The sequence below is a fragment of the Heterocephalus glaber genome, unplaced genomic scaffold (assembly GCF_053883595.1).
Source record: "Heterocephalus glaber isolate CG9 unplaced genomic scaffold, H.glaber_assembly_v1.0 deba00001730, whole genome shotgun sequence".
NCBI lineage: Eukaryota > Metazoa > Chordata > Mammalia > Rodentia > Bathyergidae > Heterocephalus > Heterocephalus glaber.
This window is the reverse complement of record NW_028258441.1, coordinates 1,495,801-1,523,753: the sequence shown is the minus strand read 5'-3', so window position 1 is coordinate 1,523,753 and position 27,953 is coordinate 1,495,801. Positions and strand designations below refer to the sequence as shown.

The 27,953-nt window shown below is 36.4% G+C and overlaps 1 protein-coding gene and 1 long non-coding RNA gene across 11 annotated transcripts in view; one reads left to right on the top strand and one right to left on the bottom strand.

Moving 5' to 3' along the window:
• LOC110347145 (uncharacterized) overlaps window positions 1–10,862 on the bottom strand; it is a 116,876-nt gene extending 106,014 nt beyond the window's left edge. Inside the window, exons 1-2 of one of the 8 annotated variants that reach the window (XR_015446851.1) lie at window positions 9,670–9,871; window positions 5,138–5,263 (exon numbers count right to left, since the gene is read on the bottom strand). This is a non-coding gene — a long non-coding RNA (uncharacterized LOC110347145). Of the gene's footprint in view, window positions 1–5,137; window positions 5,264–9,669; window positions 9,872–10,742 lie in introns of those variants that run through there. The other 7 variants (XR_015446847.1, XR_015446846.1, XR_002391575.2 and 4 more) reach the window with 7 other exon arrangements.
• Wdr44 (WD repeat domain 44) overlaps window positions 9,781–27,953 on the top strand; it is a 90,817-nt gene continuing 72,644 nt past the window's right edge. For 2 of the 3 annotated variants that reach the window (XM_087199881.1, XM_004872143.3), the window contains exons 1-2: window positions 9,781–10,016; window positions 10,218–10,413. In XM_087199881.1, the coding sequence (XP_087056007.1) occupies window positions 10,337–10,413 (77 nt within the window). In that variant the 5' untranslated portion in view covers window positions 9,781–10,016; window positions 10,218–10,336. The remainder of the gene's footprint in view (window positions 10,017–10,217; window positions 10,414–27,953) is intronic. The other variant, XM_087199880.1, reaches the window with a different exon arrangement.

The following is a 27,953-nucleotide window of genomic DNA, read 5'->3' as shown; positions in this document are numbered from 1 at the left end:
AAACCCCAGTTCCAAAGGCAAACAAGTTCACTGAATGGAAAAAGTCCATAAAAAAGGAAAATAATTCAGTCCCTAACATCACAGGGTAGCAGGATTGCTGGAGTTCTGGAGAATATGTTGCAAGTGGGCTAAATTTGAGGTGCAGTGAGTGTGTGTGAAACTAGACACTTCTTTTGTATTTTAAATGTATGCTACTTTCTTCTAAATACACTATTTTCCTGGTTTATTACATTACACTTTGCACTCCAGTGTTACATTTAATCACACATTCAAGGACTTCTCCAGAAAGTCCATAGACCCTGTTGATGTAGTACATTTGCTTTTATCATGACCTTCCTCTGTTGGTGTTTTTTAATCAGGAGGATAGGAATATTTACCCTGTTAGTCGTTTTCTACTGATTCATAACAAATCACTACAAGGTTAGTGGTTTAAAACAATGGCACTTTATTAATGCACAGTTCTGCAAGTCAGAAGTCTGGGTACATTGCGGCTGAGCTCTCTGCTTAGGGTCTCATAAGGCTGAAATCAAGATGTACACTAAACTTCATTCTCATCCAGAGCTCGAGGACCTCTTCTAGACTGTTGACAGAATTCAATTTCCTGCAGTTACAGGACTAAGGCCCCTATTTCCTTGATGGCCATGAGCCACTGTCAGCTCCTTAAGGCTGTCCACAATCTACACTGTGCAGCCCCATAGGCAGTTCACAGCATAGATGTTTGATTTATTTCAGGCCAGCCAGAGTACATTTCTATAACTTCCTCTTTTCCACTAGCCAGAGAAAACTGCTTTCAAAGAGCTCATGTGATTAAGTCAGATCCATTTGTATAATCTCCCTAATCTTAAAGTCAACTGATTTGGGATTTCAATTACATCTGTAAAATCCCTTCATAGCAGTATCTAGATCAGTGCTGGATTGAATAACTAAGAGGTGAGTATTCATGAGGTGGGAACCTTGATGGCTATCTTAGAACTCTGCCTACCACAACCTCCCATTGAGAGGTACCAATATAAACAAAGCATATCACAAAAAATTAAAACTGAAAAAAATGAACCAAATGCTTTAATTTTTACTTATATTTCAGATACAGTACTTTATTCATTAACATGGCTCATTTGCTACAAGCTAATAAATCTACAGTAAACTAAGGAAAGGATGAAATAAATTCAAATGTGAACTTAGGTATATCATGACTCTATCTCAAATTTCACAGTTATGAAGTAAAGATAGTAACATGATCTTTCCTATCCTAAAGTTCTTCAGAGTTCAGGGTCTGGATTCAGACTGATTTGGGCTCAAATCGTGACCACTAAATACTAGCTGTGAAACTCTGGGCAAGTTATTTAACTCTTCTAAACCTCAGTTTCCTTACTTATAAAATGGTGGTAATAACAATCTTCATCTAATAATATATGAAGTGAAATACTATATATGAAGTACTCAATATAGTGCCTGCTACCTAGGGAGCACTAATTTAATGATAGTACTATTATGTTATTGAATGACATAATAGATGAAATTGTCTAGGAAAGTTTGAAGCACTATTCTAATATAATATATTTACATTAGGTACACACAAAACATACCATTAACCAAGCAAGTACTCTATGTATGTGTTGGATATGTTTAGTACACACACATTATTATATATTTAATATACTATCTTAATTTTGTGGTTGAAATTCCCATTTAAGTCTGTCCCTGATCCCATTCAATGTAAACTTATCAGTGTATATGCCCAAGATAAAACATAAAGAAAACTGATAATCACTGCTATGGTTTGAAATGTGTCCCCCAATGTTCATGTGTTGGAAACAATCCCCAATGCAGCAGTGTTGAGAGGTGGGGTCTAATAAGAGGTGATTAGGTTATGGGGGTGCTGCCCTCATAAATAGATTAATGTTATTATCACGGATTGGATCAGTTATTGAGGGAGTGGTTTATTATAAAAACATGTGTGGTCCCTTTTTGTTTCCCTCTCTCATGTCCTTCTTCTCTCTCCCATAGGATGATGCAACACAAAGCCCCCCTCAAATGTGGGACCCTCAGTCTTGGACATGTAGCCTCTAAAGCTATAAGTAATAAATATACTTTAAAAAGTACCCAGTCTCAGGTATTCTATTATAGCAGCACAAAACAGACTAGGACGATCATCTTTAAATAGATGAAAGGTTTTGTATGGACTAAGTAACCATAATTATAACCAGTGGACAGAAGTTACAGAAATGTAGACTTACACTAAATAAAATGAAGACATTGTTTAACATTTGAAGTTATCCAAAGATTGATTGGGTAAATAGTAAGTTCCATGTCCTTGAACAACCATTTATCAGAGACATTTGTAGAAGGAATTCATGCATGAGATATGAGGCTTGGACTAGTGCCCTTTAAAGTTCCTTCCACCTCCAAATATCATCACACTGGGGATTAGATTTCCAAATATGAATTTTAAGGACATAAACACTTATTCTATAGTGCCATGCAATTCTAGTTGTTGCTGTTCAACATGTATGTGTATGTGTATCAGCCTGCTGATTGATATTTCTACATAAATGTTTGGCATTATATTAAGTTTCAGCAATTAAAAATACATATAAAGATGCCATATGGAGGAAGGAGAGCTACAAAAGAAGTCTTCTGCAGTTTATGACCTGGAGTGATTTCTGAAGCATAAAGTTCATGTCTTTATCTTCCTTTATATCTGGCTATATATACTTTTTACTGTTTTGAAAAGTAAAATTATGCTTGGTCTATATTATAAGTTTATCTCTAATATTATGTCTTCCTTTTAGAACTCTGCATCAGTCCATCATTTCATTGTTCTTTAGAACTATTATTTTTTCTTTGTATATGTCAGACCTGCACTGCATTTTACTGGTAGACTAGTTACATTTCAAGATTTGCTTGTGGGTATTTTTTCCAAGTTTAGTCTCTTGGCAACATTTATTGAAAAAAGTATAATATGGTACGCAGAATAGGTCCAGAAATTGTAGGCATGTGTTTCACTGGAAACAAATCTAAGGTCTTAATTTTTATGTAATTCTACCTTATAAGTGACAGGTTATATATTTTCTTTTAATATTTTTCTCCTTGTTTATAAAATATTACATAGTCACTGTAGAAATCCAATCATTCCATAAATGTACAAATAAGGCACAAATCTCTTGTTACTGTTTTTTTAATCAGCAACCAAAGTCAGTCACCATCAATCCTTTGTGAATATTCTCCCAGAATTCTCTATACACGTAACTAAACATATACATACACAGATACATTGATTCATGATTTTACATAAATGGGATTATTATATATACAGTATTCCATAACATTTTTATTTAACACACAATAAGCTCTTCTGAAGCATGAAGATAGGAACTTAACTCTTAATAACTTACAGTAAGCATATTGTTCCTGTCTGTGTGCAACCTTTCCTTAGAAAAAATACTCAATGAATATCCCATGCAGTCTAAGATAATCACGAAGAAGATAATCACAACAGTCTCTCCCTGATTCCCTGATTGTTGTGTGGCAAGGAATTAGCTGACTCGGGAGTGACAAATGAGACCTCTCTAAGCCCCTAGTCAGAGAGGCTTCTTAAAACCAATCAACATCTTCCCTGAGATTTAATATATGAAAAGCACTGGGAGAGAGAAAGTCTTGCTTCCTTCAGGTTGAGAGTTAAGGCATTGTTGTGGCTTGTATCTAGATGTCCCCCCAAAGCCTCATGTGCCCATACGTGGGGCTTTTGAGAAGTGCCTGGATCATGGGTGTGTGATACTTGATCTTGGGTGTGTGATCTGGATTAGTCCACTGATAGGTTTAGAGTTGGGTGTGATATTGGGAGTTGAAGCCTGCTGGGATGAGGTGGGTAACTGTACGGCCTAGAACAGTATACATCCCTCCTCCTCCCTTCATCCTGCCATGCCTACTGCCTGCCATGCCATGTACTATTTCTCCTCTGCCACATCACCCTGCCTTGAAGCCAGCCAACTATGGACTAAAACCTCTACAAGCCATGAGCTAAAACAGACATCATAAGCTGAACTTGCTTGCAGGCATCTTTACTAACTACAAGAACAAAGTTGTCTGCAATAGGAAAATTTTAGCCAAAGCACACAGAGATTTAAAAAGAGAGACAGACAGAAACAAGAGTGTTGACATATCTTGGCCCCTGAATGCAGCCATGTCTAAGGCTACTTCATCTGTACTACACTCTGGCTTCACTATAAGGTGACACATACTTTCCCTCAAAATCACTCCACTGTGCAAAATTATTCAATAAAAATCACAAGGCTTATGGGGAAAAAACTTCATCAGTTAAATGCACTATACCAAAAAAAAGATATGAAGCTAATAAAAAGATAGCATGGCTTTACACATGCTAAATGGTTAAAAAATATATAAATAATATAATTAATGTGGTACTTTATTTTGAAAAAGACCTGAAGTTTACTTGTGGAAGTGGATATGAGAAGGGCTGCAGTTTGTGAGTTATTATGAAGTAATAACTAAGCTAAGAGGGTTATCTTAAACCAGACTGAAAGTTGTAAATAACTCTTCTTTCGGACAGGTGGGACTTAAAATACACAATGAACTGAGATAACTGATAAGTATATGAGGTATGTATGTTTGCATTTTATATATTCCTACATGGCTTGATTCAGTTGAGTGTAGTTTTTGCTTTCACCTAGTGGTTCTGGCTGATGAAATCGTGCATAAGCAAATTTTATGCTCAAATTATTCTGTAATATAATAATCACAACAGACCAAATGTAAGAGAAGTCTGTATTTGATTATGCAAGATAATAGATCCCTTTTTTCTTTTTAAGATAAATCCAGTTAGCTTTCTTCCAGTCTTGAACAACAGTGCATGACTACATATATTCCATTATTTAATAATAACATATTTTACACCACAGCCTGGCTTCTCTGTATCGCTTAATACATTTCTACATTACTTTTCAGTTCTTGTATGCTCAGGAATTAAAAGCTCATTTTAATATTCACATTACTAACCATCATTTGGAAAGTAGACTGGTTGAAAAAGTTATAAAAGATATAAAGATTCCAAAACCAAATAGAAACAATTTTTAAATACAGTTCAGTATTTACTAATATAATCTACAACACAACTGACCTTTGATTTGAGGAAGGTTGAAACAGTCTCACTATGTACTCCAGGCTGGCCTCAAAAATTCATCCTCCTGCCTCAACCTCCTCAGTGCTGGGATTACAGACATGCACCACCAAGCTCAGATCTGACCTTTGAAGCAGATAATTGAGGGTTGATGATTTTAAATGTTATTTTGGCCCTGACAAATTTTGGCAGTTTCAGAATTTTTTCATAGTTTCTGATCCTTCAAAATCCATAAAAACACTTGCAGAAATACTAACATTAAATCTTTTCATGTCATATTGTCTTAAATCACTTAACCCTGAACATAAATTTCTTTTTCTGAGTTATCACTTTTGGTCTTGTTTGTAACAAATGGCTACATGTATTTTAAGTACTTAGATAACCGATGTTCTGAGTGATAGCCTTAGGGTTTGGAGAAAACTAGCCGCAGGATACAGGCAGGATACAGACAGTTTGTACTGTTCTTGCCAAGATCAGAGAGCAACCACTGCAGACAAGTTGTTCTGTATGTTGTCTGTGACGTCTGTCTCTGGAGAATAGAGATTTTGTTACATAGTTAAGGAAATTAGCCACACATAAAAATTTTCCTTAAACCCACCTTAGCCTTAGACTTGTATAGTTTTTATAGTCATTGGGAATGAGACAAGTGAGGAAAGGTTTTAACACTATTTTTGTCTACATGTACGATTTTGTAGAATCATATAATCCTGTTGTGAAACTAACTGAAATAACCATCTAATTTGAGGAAATTTTCCATTCTGGGACACCCTAGAAAATAGTATCTCATGGACCAAGGGTTAGCAAAAATGTTCTGTAAAGAGCCTGATAGTAAATATTTTATGCTTTGCAGGCCATATAGTCTTTTCCAGCAACTCAACTTTGCCGTGAAAACAGTCTATATACAACATACTAACAAATAGGCCTGGTTGTGTTCCAATTAGACACTATTTACAAAAACAGTGTGGGGCATAATTTGCTGTCTTCTGCTCTATAGTAATAATTTTCCATTTCTTTTGTTATTTGTTTTATAGAAACTTAGGGCTGCCATTGGACACTCAGGGAAGGCCAAGCATTCAGGGATCTGAACTCTAGTACCACCACTTCAAATAGAGACTTTTTATTTTTTATGATATGTGAGCTTTTGCACAAAATTAGCTTTAATTAAAAGGCTCCATTTCTAATATGAAGAAAAGCTTCAAAACCACTGCTTGGACTACATCTAAAACCTGATGCTTTACAGCTCTAGAACAGATGTTCCAGGCAAAATAAACACCTTCTGATATCTCTAAAAATGATGATGAACAGTATGTATACATGCTTCAGTATTACTGGCAATTAATTTTTTCATGGAACTGATAAAATACTTTAGACAATTCTAATAACTTTAAATATGTTATTAGCTTATCATTTCTATTCCATTTTGACTTTTTGTTTACTTGCTGTTTTACAGTACTGCAGACAACGCAAGCCCTCATACTGAGCTACATTCCAGCCCTTTTTATTATTTTATTTTGAGACAAGGTGTCTTAGTTATTTTTCTGGTTGCTGAGACAAAATACCTGGCACCCAAAGTTAAAGGGGGAAAGGTTTATTTAGCCCACAGTTTGTAGAGGTTTCAGTCCATAATTGGCTGGCTCCAAGGCAAGGTGGATGGCAGACAGGCCTCACAGAGGAGAAGCAACTTGAACACAAGGTAGCAAAAACAGCAAGGGACTTAACAGCATCTTTCTGCCCCTTTATCTTATTCAGACTACTTAGGGCCCGTGGCACTCACACGCTTAATCCTAGTGCCCTCAGACCTAGCCCCACCAAGAATCAATAACACCAGATTCAGCAACCTGTGAAAAAGCATGAGGGCTTGGGGGGACATCTAAACACAAGCCACAACACAGGGTCTTTTGCTGGACTCAAACTTGTGGTCTTCCTATCTCCTGAGTAGGTAAGATTACACCTGCCTCATTTTCACTTTTTCTAAGTATAATATTTAAGTCACCTTAAAAGGTCCAAGAGAAGTGTTAATGTATGAATAAAGCTTCAAAGTAGGAGTCTCTATATTTTTTTCCATTGCTAAATTGTGAGCTCTTGGAAGGCAGGAACTAAGTTGTCTTTTTCATCTTTGAATTGTCCTCAGCACCTATAATAGTTCATGACATCAAATACAGTAGTACATATTCATGGAACTGAAAGAGTGGTTTCTGTATGTGGCACTTTTAAAAAACATTTTTTTAATATACAAAGGGGTTAATACCTATACAGAAAACTAATTTTAATGCATTTTTTAGGTTGTCTTTTTTCTTTGTTTTTCTTAGAACAGAATCTTCTTATGTTGTCCAGGATGGCCTTAAAGTCTTAAGATCTTCCTGTCTCAGCCTCACAAGTAGCTGGGATTACAGGCATATACTACTATATTCAGCTTAGAAAACTACTTTTAAACCTCTAATCCCCAAACTCTAGGAGGCTGAGGTAGGAAGATCATAAATTAAAGCCTAGCCTGGGCAACTTAGTGACTTATCAAGACCTTGTCTCAAAAAATGAAAACTATAAAAGGGCTGGGGATACAAATCAGTGCCAAGGTCCCATTCCTAGTACTACCAAAAACAAAAAGCAACAACAAAAAAACCTACTTGTAAGGAAATTATAAATGCATCATTAAATAATTAGGGAGAAAATAAATTCAGGTAGTTATATATTCTAGATGATGTTATATCATCACACAAATATAAAATATATCTACATTTTCAACAATTCATTTCTAAAAAGTCTGTCTTCCTTAGTGAGCAAGAAAAGCACTCTGAAATTTTTTTTTAGACAGAATCTTGCTATGTAGTCCAGGCTGGCCTCAAACCCTCAGCAGTGATTCTCCTGCCTCAGCCTCCCAAATACTGGGATGACAGGTGTGCGCCACCATGCCTGGCTCTGAGATACATTTTTTTATGTAGGAAATTAATTAACATGTATTTATTAACTTATTTTAATAAACAAATCATAATTGTATATATTTTAGGGGCACGGTATGATGTGTTAATCTATGTATTCATTACAGAAAGATTTGATCAAGCTAATTAACATAACTCACCTCACAACTTACCATTTTTTCTGAAGATGTTAAAAATCTATTCTTTTAATTAACATTCTTAAAATATATAAAACCTAACCTCATAATTATTAGCTTTTGACAACAGTCATATTGTCACAAAAATCCACAAATCCCTTATCGCACTACTTTTGAAATCCAAAAAGCCCTAAAACCAAGGGGTTTTTTTGGTTTTGAGGCAGGGTCTCGCTGTGTACCCCAGGCTGGTCTCAAATTCATGATCTTCCTGCTTCACCCTCCCAAGCACTGGGATTACAAGTGTGCACCACCATAGCAGGCTAAGTTTCTGTTTTTCAAGGAAGTTTACAATCAAGTTGATCTATGAACACATTTGATTATACAGTGTTTTTCTTAAACCCTTGGGGATGTTGGATAATATATAGTATATGGCATTTGAATATACTTGAATCCAACAGACCACATCAGACCTTGTCCAGTTCCCTTGAGCAGAACTCTAGAATCCCATTCTAGCCTCTCTGAGGCTATCCCTCTGGCCTCAGTCCAGTCTTTCCTGTGGCCATCTTGACTATACCATAGTTGAGGCTGCACAAACAGCTCCATGAGCCTAGTAGGAAATCAGTGAGAGAAATAAATATGCCTCATGGTCATACTGAAAGTTAATGGTATCGCTTTGATGGTCAGTGATCCATTAAGACAGACTATGGAGGGGATGGGGATGTAAAAATAATTTAGATATGCTATGTGCATGTACCAACTTCCTGCAACGAATGTAATCATTACGTACTGAATACATGTACAATAAAAATAACAATAAAAAAATAAAAAGTACCTTTCTATTTTCTTTTACTGAGCATGAAACCTCTGTGCATATTTCTTTTTAAATTTTTATTTAACTTTATTTTGTATTAGTACATATTTGTCATACCCATTGATCACATTCACCATAGGGAATTTGTACCTGTACATAATATGTCTGAATTCTTCATTTTTCCCATTTCTCTCCCTTCAATCCTTCTTCCCTCCCCATTTACAAAAGCTTTGTTTCCATTTTTTCCTTTCATTCTTTTTTTCCTTTTCCCTTCCTTCCCTCTCCCTCCCTCCTTCCTTGTTCCCCTTCTCTTTTGAGCATGTTCTTTCTACTTCCCAATATCTATCCTCCATTATGTTTCTTATTTACCCCTTGGGATTCTCATACAAGAGAAACAATGTGGTATTTAAATTTGTATGCCCAATTCATTTCACTTAAGATTATGGTCTTGAAGTGCATCAGTTTTCCTACAAATGAGGGGTGGACCTCCGATGCAACTAGGGTGAGTTATTCCAGGATCTGATAAAGAAAATACAAACCAAAACTGCCCACACTAACGTTTCCGGACATTTCCTTAAAAGAAAAAAAAAAAATCAGATTCTACAATCATCCGTCTCAAAAGGCCTCTCTGCAACTGCAGAGTTTTGAGTTAGTAAGGGAAACACTTACTCCGGACCCCACCTACGTGTGGTGCGCGCGGTCTGGCATCAAAGCTGCTCCAGTTTAGGACCCAGACTCCTCCCCTCCGGGGGCTCACCCCCTCCCTTCTCCGCTACTTCCGGCCCAGCCGAAGGCTCCCGACGCGCTTGCGCCGTTTCGATAGGCTTCTGGAGCATAAGTAATCAGAGCGCTGCTTCTCTGGTACCGCCCCCGCAACCTCTTCTCCCCGCCCACGCTTCAACCGCCCCCCCCACCCAAATCTCGCGAGGGTAGATGAGCGTCGGTATTTTGCGGGCAACTCGCTCTCCCAGCTGCTGTAATCGCTGCTGCAGGAAAAACTGGAGCTGCTGTCGCCGGTACGCCCGCCCTCCCCCACTGAGAAGAGCCATAGCCTCTTCTCTCACGCTCCTTATACACCTATCGCTGAGAGCGGCAGCAACAGTCCCTGGACCCACTGCCGCTTTTTCGGGCGTCCACTCTACCGGTCATTCCCCTCGGCCCCCTCAACCGAGAGCGGCCCCCTGTCCCTAACTAGCTCTCCACTTCTCCTTCTTCAGCCTCGCCTGGGACCCACCTCCCCATAGTCTCGCCGGAGTGGAGGACTACGAAGAGGAGTCGGGAGAGTCACCCTTCCTCCAGGCGGCGCCTGCCCCCTCACCTCGGGTGTGTCCTCTAAATGGCGTCAGAAAGCGACACCGAGGAATTCTATGATGCCCCTGAAGATGTGCACCTAGGGGGCGGCTACCCAGTAGGGTGAGTAACTGGGCTATGGCCCAGAAGCCAGGCATTCCAGTCCTGTGTCTTTTCCTGCCCCTTCCCCTTCTCCCCTCCCAGCCCCTGCTGTGTCTGCCACCGCTGTTCCTCCCTGTCTCACTGGAGCACTTCTGAACCCAGTCCTGGGGCTTCTTAGGGTCGGGTGCGTTGGAGGAGGATAAAGCGCCCACCTCGAGAATCACCCTCCCCTTTCCCTAGTGAATGGCCCTCCCTAGAGGCTGTCTTGGATCCTTCTTTCCTGGCTTCCACTAGGACAGCGTAACATACCAGAGAGCCAGACATTTGCATTCGTGGGGTTCTGAGCTTACCTTTCGAACGTTCGTTTTGGCCTCGGGGACCCTAGATTAAAGGAGCGGTAGGGAGAAATTGCACTTCCCAGGTTTTTTTCTTCTGCTGCTGCTGCTGCTGCCTCCTCCGCCGCCGCCCCCTTCTCCCCCTCCTCCCCCCCCTCCTCCCTGCTAACTTACCTATTCCTTTCAGAGGTAGTTGGAACTCTTATTTGCCGTCCACTTTTCCTTGCCCAGAAAGGAGTGGAGGAAAGATTGAATATTTACTTAAGGAAGTCCTTTAGCTAATGTACTCTAGATCAACAGTGTTTTACTAAAATAGCACCTTACCATGAGGCAAAGGAAATCGAAGACAAGGGCCTTACCATTAAGGACCTTGATGTGGTCTAAAAGGGTAACGGAACATAGATGTACTGTACACAACCGACAACAGAGGTACAAACAATTGCTGAGTAATTTGGTGTTTGGAAGGAAAGCTCCAGCTTTGTGCCCTTCATCAAATTCTGCAAGATGTTTTAGTGGTGATTAATATGGGTGATTCTGAGAGGAAAGAACAGTAATTGAAATGCTTCACTTTACCGCAAGTTCTACATTACTACTCCTCCACTTTTCAAAGTAGAGATAGTGTTTAAAGCGATTTCGTTGAACTCTTCTGATGTGTGTAGAACTAGAGACAGCGAAATGATTTTGCTGCTTGTAAGAACTTGAGAACTGGTAAAATTTATATGTTAATGTAAATCGTTAATGTCGTTCCTGGAATTTAGTAGCTTTTAATCCTCCTGCTTACCCCACCGAGGAAATACCCTGTTGGATGCAAATAAAGTTATCAGTACATTCTAGAATTTGTTCTAAAATCTAGTACACACAATACCCAATATATACCCCAGAAATTACAGCAGTAAAATCAGAAATGAATGCTAATAAGTTGCACAAATGTGTTTCCACACACCTCATACCACTATTGTGAGATTTTTGGGGAGGTAATGACCAATCTTGAGATGGCACTGAATCTCTAAGTTCAATATCTGAGACAAATTCAAGGTTAGATACTAGAAGATAGAAAATGTTTGGATTTTCAAATATATTGGATTCCCTTGGAATTAAATTTTTGTAGGTGGTTTTCCTTTTAAAATAATACTGTCAACTTAGGCTATAAGACTGAATCCTGAGTACTTTGTGTGTGTGTTGGAATTGAGGAAAGAAATAACATTATTGTTATCAATTTAGAGCTATGTAGATATGGTTCTTTTTTACTGAATAAAATAAGTTGAATCTCAAAAGACAGTTATCTCAGGACCTGCATAAACTGTTTAGTTCAGTACCTGGCTGAGGGAATGCATTCAAATATTCATTCCTTCCTTGACATTAGAAAATTTGTTAAGTTTACACAATGCTTACTTTGGGAGGACGGACATATACAGAATTTGGACTATTTTACTTATCTAAACTGGATGAGTCATTTTGATAGAATTGATAGTCACTTCTTCCCCCTGGTATAATATAGCTTCTCATGCACTTTGATATTTTGGCACTAGGTGAAAAGTTTAAAAGAAAAAGTCCTTTGGGATCCAACTTCCTAATTTTAACTCCCAACTTGCCTAAGAGAGCTCTACAGATAAAACTATATAGGATCTATCTGGATTTCATGTCTCTACATTGTATAAATGAGAGGATTTAGAAGAATATTGGCTCATCTGGAAAACTGCATCTGTAAAGAACAAGCATATTAAGAGGGCAGAAAAAGAGTGACATCATTTATGTTTTTTTCTGTCCTCTGTGATAGGTTTTTTCATTTGCATGAGGCACTGTGAGCAAAGTTGGCTAGGCAACTAACAACCTAGAAATGTGTTAAGAGATCTTGATTTTTAAAAACAGATGGCATCACTAGATATTTGGTCATCAGAAATGTCTTCTGTCCCTTGACATGAACTAGAGTAGCATACCATACGAAGAGATTGATAGATTGAATTTGAACACTTTTAAGAAATGTTTCTTGCTGTTGTGCGTTAGGGAGTACACAGACCATTTGACCAAATTGTAGAAAACTGAGTAGACAGTTAAATATTAATTTCATATATTTTGTCAATGAGCAAAATCCACATGCATAGTCCATATCCTAATGCCTCTCCGGTGTTATCTTCTGCTTTGTTAATCTACTCTTTGAAAACAAATGTAATAAGTAAAAAAAAAACTCAGTTTTTTATAGAAAGAGTTTTGAGTCCAGTACAACCTACTTTTCCACAGTGGCCAATCGTCCCCTCTTGCTCACGTTTACAGTGTGTACCATATTATAATGTTTTATTTTGATTGATACTTTAGGTCCAGTTTCCTTATTCTTACCTCTGATTTTACATATAAGGAAATTTAGACTCAGAGAAATTAAGTGAATTGTTCTAGGAGAAGAGCTGGGATTTGAAACCAGCTCTTCAGATTCCTAGTCAACATTGTTTTCTAGTAGCTGCCCCACACTGTATGGAGAGATTGTGAGATATCCTCCCCCAATAGATTGTAAATTGAATTGATACATTTATTTAAAAACAGCAGCCCCAACTTTTAAGTTCTTTTGCCTAGATATTCTCACTTTCTCTTTTAGGAATATATATTTTTGTTTTGTCAGATAGAAATTTTATAAGATCATAGTCTGTTATAGCTAGAAGGCACATATGGTTACTCTTTCGATAAAACATTGAAACTGAAGCCCAGAGAGGGAAAGTGACTTATTCCTGGTGCCACAGCAAGTGAATGGCAGAACCAGGATTATATGTAAGGTCAGTTGTAGTCTGTATTCTTTCTTCTGTCATGCTCAATACAGCTGGAAAAAGGGGAGGAAAGAGCCTTGGACTATGAGTCATTTTACTTCCTCATCTTTAACCTGAGACTGTATTTTGAGAACTCTTCCAACTCTACATGTCTGTCATTGTATTTATTGAGATTTAATAATGTACTTTTATTGATAAGCTTTTGTTCCTGGGCAATCTTTCCATAGTGTATTTTTTTCCACTGGAGTGTGTGTGTGTGTGTGTGTGTGTGTGTGTGTGTGTGTGTGTGTTTTAACCTTTAATTGAAGAAACTTGATGGCTTTGGTAAATGGCTCAAGACCCATTTACAGGGTAAATCATATATGAGTTGAGTGTCCCTTCTAACTTCTGTGGATTATACCTACACATTCTGAAGGCTGGCACTGAGAATATGTTATAAAAATAAATGTAACATTTTCAACACTTCTTTTTAGTGGCAGCCAAAATATTTTTGAGACCAGCAAGAAGGATAAAATAATACATTTGTAGAGTAGGAAGGGACTTGAGATCATTTAGCCAGCCCTCCCATTTAACTGAAAGTGAAACCTAGGCTCAGTGAGAGGAAGTAAGACACAGCTGATGAGTAGTAGACTGGAACTGGAACCCAGGTCTCTTGATTCTTCATTTATACAGTGCTGCCATTATGTGTGGAAAGAGGGAGAATAATTCTGGAAATTTGTGCTATAGGTTTCTGACATATACCCTCATAAGGTGGTCTACTTTTATCTAATATGACTGGTTCTTTATGGATTACGCATCAGAGATCATTGACTGTTGTAGGAACTTAACTATTTCTCACTGATTTTCTCCAAGTAAGAAATGAAAAACAGTGGCAGAATAGCTTATCTAAGAATAGTGGTTATATTATTTTATTATACTGTAGTTTTAGGAGCCTAGTCAGAGTTGACTGGAAATCCACCATGTTTTTATTGGAGTAATGGCAAAATCCTGATTAAGTCATTGGAACTGAGATCAAAGTATCTGGAAGAATTAAATCTAAAAACTAAAAAGTTACATAGCTGCCTTTGTTTATAACTCAGCTTTCTCTTTACATACGCATCACAAACATCTCAAATTTTTGAAAAATCACATTTTCTTTTTAATTTTAATTTTTATTAGTACGTGTATGCCATATATAATGATTACATTTATCATGAGGAGTTAGTACATGTACATAGGACATCTTTATTCTTTTCTTGTCCCCTACCTCTCCCCTACCTCTCTACTCCTTCCATATCTTGGTCCCTTTGCCATTTGCAAAAGCTCCATCTCTAGTTTCTTCTTTTTTCAGTTATTTTTTTTCATCCCCTTTGGCTCCCTCTCCCTCCATCACTTGTAATATTTGTATAATATGAATTATTTTAGGAAAGCTTCCTTGAAAATGGCTGTTTGTTCCTACACTTGATCTTAGCCAAAAGGCCGAGAAGCGATGGCTGTTTGTTCCTGAGTTGGCATTTAATTATAGGTCATATGTGTTTACTGTTGGTCTTCTGGATTCATAGAAATGTTCGAAAGTGCTGTCTTATCACACTCATGTAACATCACATTGAAATGGGGAAAATTTTTCTACATATTAATTGGTAAATTTAAGGCCTCAATTTAGTGACCCCCCAACTGTCAGTTGGTGACTGGCGGAGGTAGGACAGTTGATAGCAATAAGGCAATTTGGGGTCTCAATTTGAATCCGTACAAATTCCTATAAGTTGAAAACTTTATTCTTATGATAACTGACTTCAGAAAATAGGGTAGATAAAATTTGATTTTTAAAAATGTCAAGAAAAAAATTTACACAGTATTGGGGTGAGGAGTTCATTAGCAAAACAGACAATAATTACTTTTTTATTTTGAGACAAGATCTCACTAAATTGCTAAATTGCCTAGGTTGGGCTTGAACTTGTGGTCCTCCTTTCTCAGCCTCCCGAGTGTTGGAATTACAGGCTAATTTTTGGTATATAAACTTTACACAATACTCAGTGTTCTTTTCAGCTCACTGTAATGACTTGGACAAAGTCACGTGAATTTGCCAGGCAAGTCCCTTGGAGTTGTTTGGTTTCTCATATGCTGGCTGAAATTTTGGTTGTTACTTCTTGGGGTTATAGTGATGGTGGTAGAGGAAGGGAGTGTGAGGAGGAGATTGTAGAGATTATAGTATGGAGGTAGCAGAGGTGAAGGTAACCCCAGCAGTGAGTATATCATCCAGGTTATGAGAGTGCTTCCCGGGGCTTCAATAATGGAGGGGAAAAAAGACAGACCCCATCATTTAGTATTGTTTTAAATATGCATGTACACAGTGAGTTAAATAACTTTTTTTGTAAGAGATAGTAACCTGTAAGAAATATTTCAAACAAAGTTTAAAGTAATAAAAATTGTATGTACTTTATGATGCCCTACTGATACTTGAATTGATAATTAACCTACTACATTTCTTTGTTCTTTCCAGAGCTAAGCTCAGTTTTACAAACTTACACAAGATCTGTTCCCTTCCTGCTTTTGGATATTATTCACCTAACTGGCTAAACCTTTACTCTTCTGAATAGAACCCTATACTGTTATTTCAAATTGAACAGTCTTTCTTCATGTTAGTCTGTCATCTCATGATTCAAAATTGAGGAAAAACCACCTCAGACCTAATGGGGGCCTCATACCTGATAGCAACTCCAGTGTTTTCCCTAATAAGTATACAGATTTATCTTGGTTACTATAGCAACCAGTTTATCAGTTATTCTCGCTCTTTTGTCTCAGATATTAGGATTATCATATAATCAGGTTCTGCTAAAGCACTTCAGGTCTTAGCATTTTATTACTAGCGGCAGCTGTCTAGTAGCTTATACTTTGGCATTCCATCAGGGTCAATTGCTTTCGAGTCCACAAAAATTTTTGTCTCCAAATATTTTTAAACATACAGAGTTTAACAAAACCATGTTCAGGCAAAATTTCGTTATATTAATTTTCTTAGTTCTAGTGTTAACTTGTCTTGAAGATTGTATTGCATCACTGGTGTCTATTTGCCATCGCTTTGTAATAGCAAGTAGAATAAATTTCAAGATTAGGGGTTCCCATTTAGAAACATATTTCCACATAGGGTATTTAGACTCGGTATCATCACAGATTAGTTGAAGTACAAGTACATTAGAAGCATCTTGACTCATCAGCAACTCCCAATAAATAATCTGGCTTTTAACAAAAATAATTTCTATAAGTTGTAGAAAAATTCTTGGCCTTTAGATGAATTCATTCTAATTTAAGAAAACTTTTAAAATTTTATGGGAAAAGTTATCTTTCTTTTGCGCCTTTAATCAGGGAAAAAAATGTAAAGATTGAACAATTGTATGGGTCTTTATGTTTTTCATGTTCACTTGACATTTTTTTCTTTTAAAAGCTTCACAATACATAAAGTTAGAATAGTTTTAAATTATAAATATGCTTGGCTTGCATATTTATAAGGATATTGAAATATTTAGATATTGGGTAAGGATATTGGAGAAATACTTAGAATATTTAAGTTATTTTTGTTAATGTTTGTTTTTGATGCTTACACTTGTTAATATTGTGACATATAGTAATAACTTCCAAATATGTACAGTTGATCAATTGGTTAGCTGAATTGGAGATGGTTAATCTATCAGTGATTTAACTAATATCAGTAACATTTCTGTATGTAACAACCTATGTAATTTCTTTTTTTTTTTTAATCTGTGGTACTGGGGTTTGAACCCAGGGCCTCCTCATGCATGCTACACAAACACCAAGCTATATCCCCAGTCCTTTTTTAAAATTTTGAGACAGAGTCTCCCTAATTTTCTCAGGCTGGCCTTGAACTTCTGGTTCTCCTGCTTTGGCTTTCTGAAGAGCTGGGATTATAGGCATACACCACCATGCCTAGCAAATCATTTCTTTTGAAAATCAAAGTAGATCCAGGTGTGGTGGCACACACCTGCAATCTTAGCACTCTGAAAAGCTGAGGCAGGATTGCATGCTCAAGCCCATTCTTAGCAAGACCCCATCTCAAAAAAGCATAGGAAATGTTGCTCAGTGCAAAGGCTGAGTTCATTCTCCAGTACCACCAAAAATATCAAAGTAGAATTTTATTTTTTTAACTGATACATAAAAACTATACATACTGTATTTATGAGATTATACATACTGTATTTATGAGATACCATGTGATATTTCAATACATGCATATATTGTGTAATGTTTAAGTCAGGGTAAACCTGTCTCCATATTTATCATTTCGTTTTGATGAAACATTGAAAATCCTTCTAGCTTTTAAAAATATATAGCACATTATCATTATGTTTAGCCATCCTGCTGTGCAATAAAACACCGGAACTGTTTATCCTAACTATAATTTAGTACCCAGTAATCAGCCTTACCTTATCCCTACCTCTTCTTGTCTCCCCTGCCTCTGATAACCATCCTTCTACTCTTTAAGTTTCTATGAGATTGACCTTTTTAGGTTCCACATATGAATGAGATCTTGTCCCACTACTCTTTTTGTTCCTGGCTTACTTCACTTAACATAATGATACAAATGAATGCTTTTTATTCTCTTTTATGATTAAGTAGTATTCACATTTTCTTTATCCATTCACCAGTTGAACACTTCGATTGTTTCCATTTTTTGGCCCTTATGAATAGTACTTCAGTAAACATGGGCCTATCTCTTTGACAGATTGATTCACATCCTTTGGATGTATACCCTGTAGAATTGCTGGATCATAGGTGTGGTAGTTTTATTTATTTTTGTTTGTTTGGTTTTTGGTTGGTTTGGGGATTTTTTGTTTTGTTTTGTTTTTTTATTTTCCAGTACTGAGGATCAAACCCAGGGCCTTGCGCATGCTAGGCAAGTGGTCTGCCACTGAGCTACATTCCAACCTCTGTTTGCAGTATTTTGAGGAACCTCCATACCATTTTCCACAATAGATATACTAACTTATGTTCCCACTGACATTATGCAAGGGTATCTTTTTCTCCTGGCCAGAACTTGTTGCATATCTTTTCCTTTTCTTTTTTTTTTATTATAGCCATTCTAACTGGTGTGAGGTGATATTGTAGTTCTGATTTGCATTTCCCTGCTTTTTTTCATGTACTTATTGGCCATTTGTATGTCTTTTGAGACATGTCTACTTAAATCTATAGTTCCTTTTTAATTGGATTGTAGAAGTTGCTCTTGAGTTGAATTCTTTGTATATAGTATTTTGGCTATTAGCCTTTTGTTAGATGTCTTGTTTGAAAATACATTATTTTCTGCCATTCTATAGATTTTCTCTTTATTCATTGTTTCTTTTGGAGTACAGAAAGCCTTTTAGCTTAATGTAATCCACATTGTTTTTGCTTTTGTGGCCTGTGCTTACAGGGACTTATCCAAAACATCCTTGCCCATTCCAGTGTTCTAAAGCATTTCCCTTTGTTTTCTTCTAGTAATTTCATAGTTTCCGATCTTAAATTTAGTTCTTTAGTCCATTTTGAGTTGATTTTTGTAATTGGTGGGAAATACAGGTCTAGTTTCATTTTTTGCATATGAATATCCAATTTTCCCAGCACCGCATTTTTTCTTTCTTCTTTTTTTAATGCCAGCACCATTTATTGTCCTTCTCTAATGCATGTTTTTGGCACCTTTGTTACAGATCAGTTGGGGTAGATATGTGGATTTACTCCTGGGCTCCTATTTGTTCCATTGGTCTGTCTTTTTATGCCAGTATGAGGCTGTTTTAATTACTATAGCCTTGCATTGTGTTTTGAAGTCAGGTAGTATAATGCCTCCTTCCTTGTTCTTTTTGTTTAAAATTGCAGGCCCGGCATTTAGCTCAGTGGCTCTGCCACCTGCCTCACAAGTGCAAGGTCCTGAGTTCAATCCCCTGTACCAAAAAAAATAAAATTGCTTTGGCTATATAAGGGTTTCTCTGTGTGTGTGTGTGTGTGTGTGTGTTTCTGTGTGAACTTGATAGTTGCTTTTTTTTTAGTTCTGTGAGGAATGTATTGATAATTTGAAAAGGATTACATTGAATTTAGAGATCACTCTATTTTTTGTTTGTTTTTGTTGTTTTTTGTGTTTTGTTTTTGGAGACAGTGTCTCCCTATGTAGTTTAGGCTGGCCTTGAGCTCACTGTGGAGCCCAGGCTGGCCTCACATTCACAGTAATTCTCCTACCTCGGCCTCTCCAAGTGCTGGGATTACAGGTATGAGCCACCATGCCCTGCTTATAGATCACTTTAGTAGTATGATATTTTAACAGTATTGATTCTTCCAACACCAAATGCCTTTACAGTGCCCTCTTCAGTTTTTATCACCAGTGTTTTATAATTTTCATTGTAGACATCTTTTACCTTTTTGACTAAATTTATTCTTCAGGGTTTTTTTGTAGCTTTCTTGAGATTATTTTCTTGATTTCTTTTTCAGATAATTTGCTTTTCATACACATCAAAACAACCAATTTTTATGTTTATTAAAGTTTTATTTTCACGTATTACATGTACTTTTCAAAAAGCATTTATCTTTATGAATTAGAAGATTTAATAATCTTAAGTTCTTAAGTAAGCTTGTCAGTTTATACTTTTGGCAATGAAATGTTTAAATTATGTCTTCCTGGTTTGGATTTTTATTTAAAAGGTGATTTGAATTATTTTAAGACTAGTATATCTTACCCAAAGCATAGTTAAATTTTGATAATGTCCCCAAGGAGAATTTTAATTGTATAAATAGACCTACTTTATCCACAGGGTCCTAATCCTTAAAATGTTTAAAAGTGGGATTAGCGTTTTTGTTGTTGTTTTATTTTGTATTTTTTTTAATACAGGGAGCAGAACACCAGATATTTGGAAACTTGAGGTGGAAAACTTTAAACATTTTTCCATACCAAAGACTATTCCAGCACAGAACTCATTTAACGCTGGTCATTCTTATGGACCATAGATCAGACTTTCTTTCAAACCAATAAATAACACATTGTGCTATATTCAAGCTTGTTTTATCTAAAGCAGGCATCCTGGTCACAAAGGGGTAGGAGAGTTCTCTCTGGGATTCCTTTTGAACTGGGAAGAAAAGCTGTGGATGGGTTTAATATTCATGGTCTTCTTTTAAATCTGTCCCTAATGATCGTTATTTAAGAGACTGAAAAATCACCGTTCTTATTATTAGCAGTACTTTTAACAATGTAGCTATTTTTTTTTAAAAAACTGCTTTTTAGTTGTTTTTTGAGACAGGATCTCCCTATGTAATCCAGGCTGGACTTAAACTCACCATATAGCTCAGACTGGCCTTGAACACCAGCCTCAGATTCTGAGTGCTGCAATTACAGGTGTGTAGCACCACACCTGGCTGAACAAACTGTATTTTAAAATATGCTCATCTACCCATGTCAAACTGAAATGGTAGTGATTTAAACATTTAACCCAACCCAAATTCCACAGCTTTCTCCTTCCCAGCTTACCCACTATCATTGATACAGAGGTTTCCTAGCATGAGAACGTCTTGTCCCTTACAGCTGAGAAGGAACAGTGATGAATGGAATGGAATAGGTGGGGACTTTGAAAAGGAGTAAGGGAATAATTAGTTAGATTGGATGTATACATTGATAAGTGGAATTGGTTGGTGTCTCAGGTGGGAGTTGGTTATTGGATTAGTGAAAGATAGGTGAGCAGAGTGAATTAAGTAGCTTGATAAAATTAGTACCTTGCTGGGGATTTGGCTCAGTGGTTCCGCCTTTGCAAGCGCAAAGTCCTGAGTTCGATCCTCAGTACCAAAAAAAAATTAATAAATAAGTACCTTGATGAGAGAGAATAAATAGGTTTTTAAGTATTTTGCAATGGGTATTCTATCTCTATTGGCTTAATTAAGATAAATGACTGAGATCAGTTCTTTTTCCTTTAAATGAATTTTACTCTCCCTGTTATGTCCCTGGTCACAGCTCTTGGCTGTTGACTTTTAGCCTTTGCCTTACTTTCTAGCATGGGAAAATGTCCACAGTTAATGTGTAGCAGCAGCAGTAGAAGGTTTAGGTTGGGATCAGTTTGGTGAGTAGACATGCTCTGTTTTGTTCATGTTCCACAATTTCTTTAACTTTTGAACTTCTTAGTTCTCTCAAATTTACACCCACTTGCACCTCCCAACCTGCCTGTCACATACACATCTGTAATATGAAGGGAGGGCAAGGACACTGGTTTGAATTTATGTTACCTTTGTAGCTTGGAAACATCCTGTACTCTAAATATCAAATGTTAACAGTGAAGGCTTGGGAGATGTTGCCACTTATCCTACACTCACATCAATTCCTTGTTACCAACTTTTTTTTCAAGGACAAATGTGTTCAAAATATGAAAGAAGTATTAGATTGTCCTACATGTTTCTCATGCAAAGAATGGTAATACTATACCATAATGCCAAATAATGTTGGACATTGTTTTCAAAGTTCTTTTTATACACATTATTGCTTCTGATTGTCTTACAGTTCTGTGAGATAGGTATAACAATTGGCAACTCAGGGTGGGTATGGTGGGTATGGACTTGTTGCACAAACATCAAGAAGTGCAACTTCACTAACTTGTGATATTAGAGGAATAGTTTTGAATGGAAATGTACAACACTAGCTACTTGCCTTTTATAAGCTGTAAACATTTGTGATATATACTTTATATGTGATATATACTTTATATGTGAATTATTAGAACACAAGGCTAACTTACCATTTGGTAAGTAATTCACTGTTTAAAAACAAGCTTAAAAAATAAAAGGCATTGTTTTTAATGCCTTTTTTTTAAGCTTTGACCCAAACACTATTAACTGCCTTTCAAAGATACTGTATGTTCTTTGTTCTGAGGGTAAACACTTTAGGGATGTGAGCCAGTGATGATTTGGGCCGTAGAAGCTCAGCAAAATGTCTCTATCCTGCCCAGCAAGGCAGCGCACACCTGTAATCCCCAGCACCTGGGAGGCTAAGCCAGGAGAATCTCCAGGAGTTTGAGTCCAGCCTAGACCACAGAGTGAGTTTGAGACCATCCTGAACTTCATAATGAAAACCTGTCTCACAAAGCCAAAACAGTGTCCCTATCCCAATTGATGCTTTCCTGTAATCCCAGCTTACTTGGGAAGCTGAGACAAGAGGATCATTAGAGGCCAGTTTGGGCAATGTAATGAGACCCTGTTTCAAAATAAAACTTTAAAAGGGCTGTGGATGAAGCTTAGTGGTAAAATACTGGTCTAGCATAAATGAGCCCCTGGGTTCAGTCTCTATTGCCATGCCCCAAAGTCTCTATTCCCAAATTTTTTTTCTGTAATTGATTTATAGCTTGTCAGTTGTTCATTTGGGCCTATAGTGTGTGTGTGTGTGTGTGTGTGTGTTTTCTGTATAAATCTGATTCATATTTTGGTCACAGCCACTAACTAGAAACAGTGTTTCTTTCTTTCTCTTTCTCCTTTGTGTTTTCTTGCAGTTGCAATGAGTGGATGTGGTAGTTATTAACATTGCCCACCTAATCAAACCACCATTGGCTGTCAATGAAAAAAATGCATTCCTGATAACTAGGCAATTAGAAAAATTACATCAATAGTAATTACTGTTTAAGATGCAAATAAGATTGACTAATCTTTATGATAAATAATAAAGGGCTTAAACTTGGTCTATAGGATGTCTTACATAGGCAAGCATTCTAGGTAACTGAAAATTTTCTTAGAATATTTATTTAGTCCTTCATATATATTTTGTACTAGCATGCAGAAGTAGAAATTCAAAAACATAAACCATAGAAATTGAATTTATAAAATAAAAGGCTTAATATTAAATCTCAGAGAAATGTTTGGTTTTCTGTTATTCATGATATTGGGGAAGAACATGAATAATTAAAAGGTACAACTTCCTTTTCTCCCAAACCTTTTATCAGAGATAATAAAAGTAGATTTTCTTTTGTTAAGCAACCAAAACAAATGGCTTAGTTAAATTTTGTTCCTTTACTCATCTTTGGTGATGAGTAGTCAACTCAGAAGAAGAAAACCCAAGAATACTGAAGTCTCAATAATTAGTTCACTGATAATAGAATTGAACATTTTTAACTTTTAATAAAAGGTATTGTGACAGGTGCTTTAGGGCTCTTATTTTTTCTTTTCAGTACTGGGGATTGAAACTAGGGCCTTTGTACTGAGCTACATTCCAACCTTTTTTATTTTGTATTTTGATACAAAGTCTCTGTAAGTCACTAAGTTGCCCAGGCTGGGCTCAACTTGTGATTCTCCTGCCTCAGCCTCCCAGGAATGTACCACAACCCCTTAATTTTTTATTTAGCAGTTACTGGCATTTACTCGTTAAGGTTAGTATTCAGTTGAATGTTCTAGATGATTTACAAGATCATTTTAACATATTAACTTGATAAAGCTTCTGTAATTGGCCTCAGCTTAATAGCTTTATTTTTTAACAAGTAAATTACAAATTGATTTAGCATGCTTGCTTTAGGTGTTGACTTCTCCAGGCAGGAATAAATTTAATTATTTGTTTCTGTCTCGATTTTACTAGAAATTATTTAATAATTAATAGATATGACTTTTTTTCTGACTACCTTGTTAAAGTGGGACATCGATAACGCCACCTTACCCTGGGGTTATTGTTTTAATGTAGGTATTTATTGAATGGTTGTAAATGTGCAGAGTAGAATGTTTTTAGCACAGAATTCTTGAGAAAGCCAAGGAAAAAATTTTTTTTGTTGTTGTTATTTTGTCAATAAAACATCAAGCTATTGTTTTGGACTGACATAAAACTGTACTACATAAGTTTTGAAAATTCAGGTTTTCAATTTAGGTAAGATATAATAGCTTAAAGTTTATGATTTACCTTATCTAAAGAGATTTATATTCACCACAGAATTTCCTTTGATTTCACTAAAACTTACAAATATTGATGTAAATCCTACTTTTAAAAAAAAGGAGCCATTGTACCAAATTTCCTTTCTATCTATTTCTATTAATATCATTGATAAAATAATTATTAGGTATTTTAGATGTATTTTACTTCTAGACTTTCATGGTATTTAAAACTTATAATGTCCCAATTCAGAAGATAATAGAAATAGTAATTCACATCTTCAGGATTCAGTTAATTCCCTGGTAAGTGATTGTTGCAACTGTAGTCTGAGTTTTTTGTTAATTTTGTTTATAAACCAGTATTCACTTTTGTCCAGAGAAATTAAAGTCATTACTGTTTTCTTTTTTTTTTTTTTTTTTTTTGGTACCAGGGATTGAACTCGGGACCTTGTGCTTCCAAGGCAGGTGCCAGAACCACTGAGCTACATCCCCAGCCTGTGATTACTATTTTCTATTGCTTTGTCAAAACATGGCATTTTAGGATATACTAGGAAAATAAGACTGGTTTATGGTTGTGTAGCACTTTTTTCTGCCATTCCTACACTTACAGATTTCTTTCAGATTATCATTTTTGGTGACTGTTTAAGTTGGTAACCAGCTTAAAATAGGACTACACGAATGGGCATGATACTGTCACAAATGCTTTGAGTTTGAAAGGTCAGCAGGCCAGTTTCTCTTCTACAGTTGGGTTAGGTTTAGGAGTAGTGTTACTAGGATGAAGTACTCTAAATTTGAAATGTTTTCAGTTTTGTTGTTCAACCTGGGATTGTTTTGTTTGCTTTTATTTCTGTCTTTGCGGCTACTTTTTTTTCCTGCCTGGCCTTGGTGAGGAAAAAAAACATCTGAGCACCAGAAACTTTCTGATTCAGCATTTAGGCTTAGCACTTTAGTGCTGGTCTTAGTTTACTATCAGATCTTACTGTTTTAGCTTACTGGGCTTTAGAATTTAAAACCCTTTAATGAGCTGCTTACTTTAATGATGAGCTAAGTCCTTATCTCTGCTCATATGCTGTTCACCTCAAGGACTTTGGAATCCCACTTTCTTTGTATAGCCAAGCTATTCTTTGCTCTGCTTGTTTGGTTGCTTATCATACTGCTTAAGCTCATCTTACATTTTTATTTTCCTTATGGCAAGGCAAAAGAAGGTAATAAAATCAAAATCAAGCTATAGGATAATTCCCTGTTAAGCCCTTATTAGTCACCTTCCTATAAGAAAAAGCAGCAACCAGTTTTATTCCAGCTGACTCACTCCATACTTTTTCCTTCCACGTCATTGCTCCTTTTTACCTCTTTAGAAGTCTGCCAGGACTTTTGCAGCCTGACTAGGGGCTTCTTCAGAGCCAGCCACCATTTTTTCTCAGAGCCCAAAAAGAAGTGAGTCCTCTTACTAACAGAAAAGACCTTGCTAGTCCATTTTTCTGTGTGTTGTTCAGTTGTTTTGGTATATTCTTTTCATTGAGTATAGTGAAAAGTTTGAAAATGAAGATATTAAGGATGAAATTGGTTTTTTAAAATTTTTATACTGTAGGAGTTCTTGAGGTCCTAGTTGTTTAGTTAAATATGAAACAGGTGGCAAATGTAGGTTTGGTCTGTACGCTTGATTCCTCCTTGTTTGCAGAAGGCTTACAGATTATATTTGTTTTCAGATAACCCTCAGGTAAGGGATAAAGAAACACCAGTCCCCAAAGGCAGTTGATCTGCCTATAGCTAATGGGGGAGAAACTACAAGTAGTATGGCTTATGATCTCTGGCTCTTTAAAAACATAGAAATTCAGTAATCTTTTTAAAAAGTAGACATAAGCATTCCACCATCCTTTTAAGTCTTGATTACCCTAAAGCATGAGTGATGAAGATCTGAGTTTAAAATTGGAAAAGATGATCCAATAATTGCCTGCAGAGAAACCACTCACTGAAGCTCTGAAAGCCCAACTTAAATTCTCATTATGGTCAGCCATGTCAACAGCTCATTTCAAAAGATGAGTTTTACATTGTGCCTACCAAGACAGTGCAACTAACTTCTATTTGGGGAACCGAATTTATATAGGGTCTGGTTACATGCTGATATTGATTGGTATTCAAATCTGGGAGCTGTTAGTGCTTCAGGTTGTGGAAGGATATTGAGACTATGAATTGATAGAATTGAGAAGCAAATTCCACTTCATATTGCGGAAGGCTCATCAGTTTTTTGATTGCTGCAGTAATAATGTATCTGAAATATTTGTAATATAAAGTGAGGAGATTGTCCTAAAATGATACTTTTTATGTATAATAATTGAAACCCTTTTAAGTGAGAACATAATTTTAATTGCTATTTATCTAGAAATTTGGTTGTTGATGTTTATTTAACTTACATAGGTTAACTTCATTTTGAACATTGAATGACAGTTTCATATAAATATCTGTATAAATAATGGCTCTAAGTCAATTTTTATGTGTTTAAAGATTTGTGTCAGTTTGTTACAGTAACGATCTTGAGTTTTTTGGGCGAGTGGGAGCAATCTGCCAAAACAGTAAAGCTGGTAATATATCTTCTCTCTCTTCACTGAGCATTTTTGGTAATTTACATAATACCTTATATATGTATTTGCATTTGAGCATATGTATTGAATGCACTGTCTGGAGAAACTTTGACCAAAAGTACACATGCGCAGACTTTTTTCTCATTAAGTAGAACTTTAAATATCTAGATGAGTATTTAAATAATGGCATTGGCTATGTAATTCTCCCATTGTATCCTTTTATCACACATCAGCATATCATAGATTACAAGGTGTGATGGGACTATATGGTGAATGTTTAAAAGTTATTACAGTAAAAGACACTTTGCCATTAATCACCCTCAAAATACTAGCTCTTGCTTTGAGCACATTTTCCCCATCATTCTTGCACATTCTGAAGCAGTTTTGGATGTCCTCTTTCATGAATATCTTTATGAAGTAGGATAAAAAATGTGGTAAATGGCTGCTGCCAAGTGCCATTGAACAGAAACACGGGTTCGTAAAAACATTACATTGTATCCTCATCTACCTTAGTAACCAGATTCGGTACCATGTGATTTCCCTGGCTCTTCCCCAAAGTCAAAATAACCATGAAAAGTAAACATTTCGAATCAATTCAGGACATCGTGGTAGCAGTGACAGTGCATGTAAAGCCACCCACGAAAAGGACTTCCAGAACTGTTTCAGATAGTTGCAAGGACAATAGGATAAGTGTGTTCAAAGCTAATGTGAGTATTTTGAGGGGGATTAATGGCATGGTGTCTTTTATTGTGATAATTTTTTTAAAATTAAACATCTACCATATTTTAAATCATATGTCATAATTGTCCACCTAATTAACTTGGGGTTGAGGTACAGTTGCTATAAAAAGTTTAGGACATTCACTTAAATTGCAATTTCAGATAAACATATGATAAATGTATTTATTGTTTTATCTGAAATGGGAATTGAACTTGGGATACTTTATTTTTAGTTTCTAAATCTGGCAACCTAAGGTTGGGAGAAACAGAATAAGGGTACAGTTGTGAGATTTAAGTACAACTACATGTGCAACATAACACATCTTAATTCTTTTTTGAGTTGCCTTC